The sequence below is a fragment of the Triticum dicoccoides genome, chromosome 5A (assembly GCF_002162155.2).
Source record: "Triticum dicoccoides isolate Atlit2015 ecotype Zavitan chromosome 5A, WEW_v2.0, whole genome shotgun sequence".
NCBI lineage: Eukaryota > Viridiplantae > Streptophyta > Magnoliopsida > Poales > Poaceae > Triticum > Triticum dicoccoides.
The window spans coordinates 612283260-612286184 of NC_041388.1; the positions used below are offsets into that span (position 1 = coordinate 612283260).

The 2925-nt window shown below is 54.3% G+C and overlaps 2 protein-coding genes across 2 annotated transcripts; one reads left to right on the top strand and one right to left on the bottom strand.

The window, feature by feature from the left end:
* The first annotated feature begins 375 nt into the window (after window positions 1-375).
* LOC119303375 lies at window positions 376-1423 on the top strand. Its single transcript, XM_037580502.1, has one exon. It carries the CDS (start codon window positions 511-513, stop codon window positions 1150-1152), a length of 642 nt encoding a protein of 213 aa, XP_037436399.1. The 5' UTR covers window positions 376-510; the 3' UTR covers window positions 1153-1423.
* A 999-nt stretch (window positions 1424-2422) lies between these two features.
* On the bottom strand, window positions 2423-2925 carry LOC119298085. Its single transcript, XM_037575609.1, has one exon. It carries the CDS (start codon window positions 2868-2870, stop codon window positions 2652-2654), a length of 219 nt encoding a protein of 72 aa, XP_037431506.1. The 5' UTR covers window positions 2871-2925; the 3' UTR covers window positions 2423-2651.

The following is a 2925-nucleotide window of genomic DNA, read 5'->3' on the forward strand; positions in this document are numbered from 1 at the left end:
CACTCATTCCGAACTTTGAAGAAGCATGCGTGCACGGTACCATACACGCACGCAACGTCTCATACCTACACAGAGTTATGTGATTAACTGCCTATGGTCTAAACCGAGCTTTGCAGTTTCAGTATCAAGCAGTAGTCGTTGGTAGGCTGAGCGACGTGACGGGTGTGTGTGTGTGTGTATAGACTGGGGATGAAAGCCGGAGGGTTGGGCTTCCAACTTCCGAGTGGCGGGCCGGGAACAGACAGAGCCCGTGAACAAATCTTTAGCCCATGTGGCCCGGGCAGCGTGCACACTGATTCCGACCGTTGGGTCGCCTCGGGTGCGCTCTCTCGCTCGCTTTCGGCAAAGCCACGCGCACTCATCTCCCCGACCGTTGCCGAAAATTCCCCTTCAAAACCTCCCCACACGAGACTCGCCATCCCCACCCATCAAATCCACCGCCACACACGCCACCCTCGCCGGAGAAGAAGGATCCATCCCATCCCATCCATCTGCATACCAATCCGGGCCATGGCCGACGCCGCCGCGCTCGTCGCCGTGCCGCCGCAGGCGCAGCCGCAGCAGAGGCACCCGCTGAGCCAGATCGCGGCGAGCGGGACGCACCGGCTGCTGCTCAAGCAGTGGCTCAAGGAGGAGGACCTGCTGGCGCGGCGCGTCGCGCTGCGGGAGGCCCGCCTCGACGGCGCGCGCAAGGAGATCGCCTTCCTCTACTGCGCCTTCTTCGCCTTCCACGCCGCCTCCGTCCTCCTCCTCTTCCTCTCCGCCTCCGTCGCCCCCCTGACCACCTCCCCGTCCTCCGCCTGCCGCCGCTCCTGGATCCCCTGCCTCGTCTCGCTGCTCGCCTCCCTGGCCATGCTCTGGGCGCTGCGGTACAAGGCCGACACGGAGGCCGTGCTGGAGCGGGTGCTGGCGCGGGAGCAGGAGGACGCCGCGCTGCTCGGCCGCTGCGTCGCCGAGCTCAAGCGCAAGGGGCTCGAGTTCGACCTGCTCAAGGAGGTGGACGCGCTGCGCAGGGCCAAGGCCCTCCGCGTCGAGGCCAAGGCCGGCACCGACGGGCCCAGGCGCTGGCCCGCCAGGGACCTCCCCGTCTTCGCCCTCTTCGGCGCCGCCTGCGGCGTCCTCGTGCTCACCAGGTTCCTGCTCTGCAACTAGGCCGAATCTCGCGAATCATGGTCCGTTCCGTGTTCATCAGGACTCCGATCGCTGGATCGATTGATGAAGCGTACTACTGTTTCTGTTCGTTCCTGCAGAACTGTTTGTTCTGCGAATTTTGATGTCTGTAATAAGGATAAGATCTGTTGCCGATGCGTTTAGTTTCGTCCGTGTTGGTGTTTGCTGTTATACCAGAGGGGCAAAATTACACTCCCAAACCTCAAGTGTTTATGAACATTAAGATATAAGTTAATCCCCTAAATTTGATCCTCTTTACATTGTCCTTGTGTGAAGGATTGTGATTGTTCTGTCATGCTTCTCTTAATATCAGTTAGTTTCCGAGTTCCTGAAAATCGACGAGACATTGGCACCACAATTTGCCATGATATCGAGTTATGGGAAATGTTCAGAATAAATTACCCAAGTCTCAGAGCGTCGGGATACATTCTGGAACATCAAGGAAGGGGTACGGTAAAGTTTAACACAGGAGCTAAGATGAATGAGTCTTCAGGGAACCAGGTGTATTTAGTAGAAGAGACAGTGCCAGCTCAACTCTCTAGTTCCTGAATCTATTCTCCTCCTTTTGCTTGCCCTTTACACCTGAAAACTCTTGACAACCCCGATTCCATGCAGCTTCAGATGCAAGCCTGGCAAAAGGAAATTGCAAACCAAGACAGAGTGGTTAGCTGATTGCAATCGGAAACCATTCCACCATAGATTTGCACTTGCTGTAATTAAAAAGATGAACTGTGCCCATGATGATGTGTTGATTTTTGTTTGTGCTTGTACCAGAACCAGAGGGCAAAATCAAAATATGTGCAATCACCATCCCCTCTCAAACCTCCATACAATTACCATAAAGATATGTTTGCCTCCACTTGATCCTCATACATACTATCTTCTTCCTTATGAGTATTACTGCTAGCAGCAAAAACATCTGAAGAATTCAGCCCCGTTTCTGGAAACCAAAAAGATACTGTCAGCTTTCCATCACCTGGTGCTATTTTTGGAACATTTGGGGAAGAAATGTGCAAAATCAGTGAGTTGCAAGTGCCAGATTTGGTGCCCAATTCGCCTTGCATCGAAAACCATTATTCAAGGAACTTTCGGGGGCAGTGCCATCTCAACTCTATCTAGTTCCTGAATCTGTACTCCTCCTTTTGCTTGACTTTTGACACCCGAAACTCCTCCATCACATCAGAAACCCAATTCCACTCACCTTCAGACGCAAGCCTGAGAAAGCAAGATTTGCATACAAACCAAGCAACGGTTGATTGATTATCACAAACTAATATTCATGTAGTAATTCATTACATCGATTTGCGCATCTCATAGAGACGCAACTGTGATCACAAATCATCACACCGGATCAACCACCCTTCACAGTAAGCATCACACAAGAAACGAGCAACAAATTACTCCATGTACACGGTATAACCAAACCCAGTAAACAAACAACACCAACGCTCCAGCTAAGGAGGAGGAGGGAGCTCGACCGATCAGACGGCGTCGGGGCCTTCCTTCTTCAGCGGTGCCGGGTACGGCCCCGGGGACTGCCCGGCGACGCCGGGCGGCGGCAGGGGCGTGCCGTAGATCTGGGCCCCGACGCCGGCGCGCATCTCCTCGCGGCCCTTGTGCTTGCCGAGGAAGTAGCAGCCGAAGCCGAGCAGGATGGTGAAGAATATGAAGGGCAGCGAGATCACCAGCACGAACCCCATTCCCCTCCCTCCCTCCCGGATGGACGCCGTCAATCCAAGGCTGGCTTGGATGCTT

Bases quoted from the DNA above. Each gene is read 5' to 3' on its own strand.
- LOC119303375 (XM_037580502.1), top strand. From the start codon at position 511: ATGGCCGACGCCGCCGCGCTCGTCGCCGTGCCGCCGCAGGCGCAGCCG.
- LOC119298085 (XM_037575609.1), bottom strand. From the start codon at position 2,870: ATGGGGTTCGTGCTGGTGATCTCGCTGCCCTTCATATTCTTCACCATC.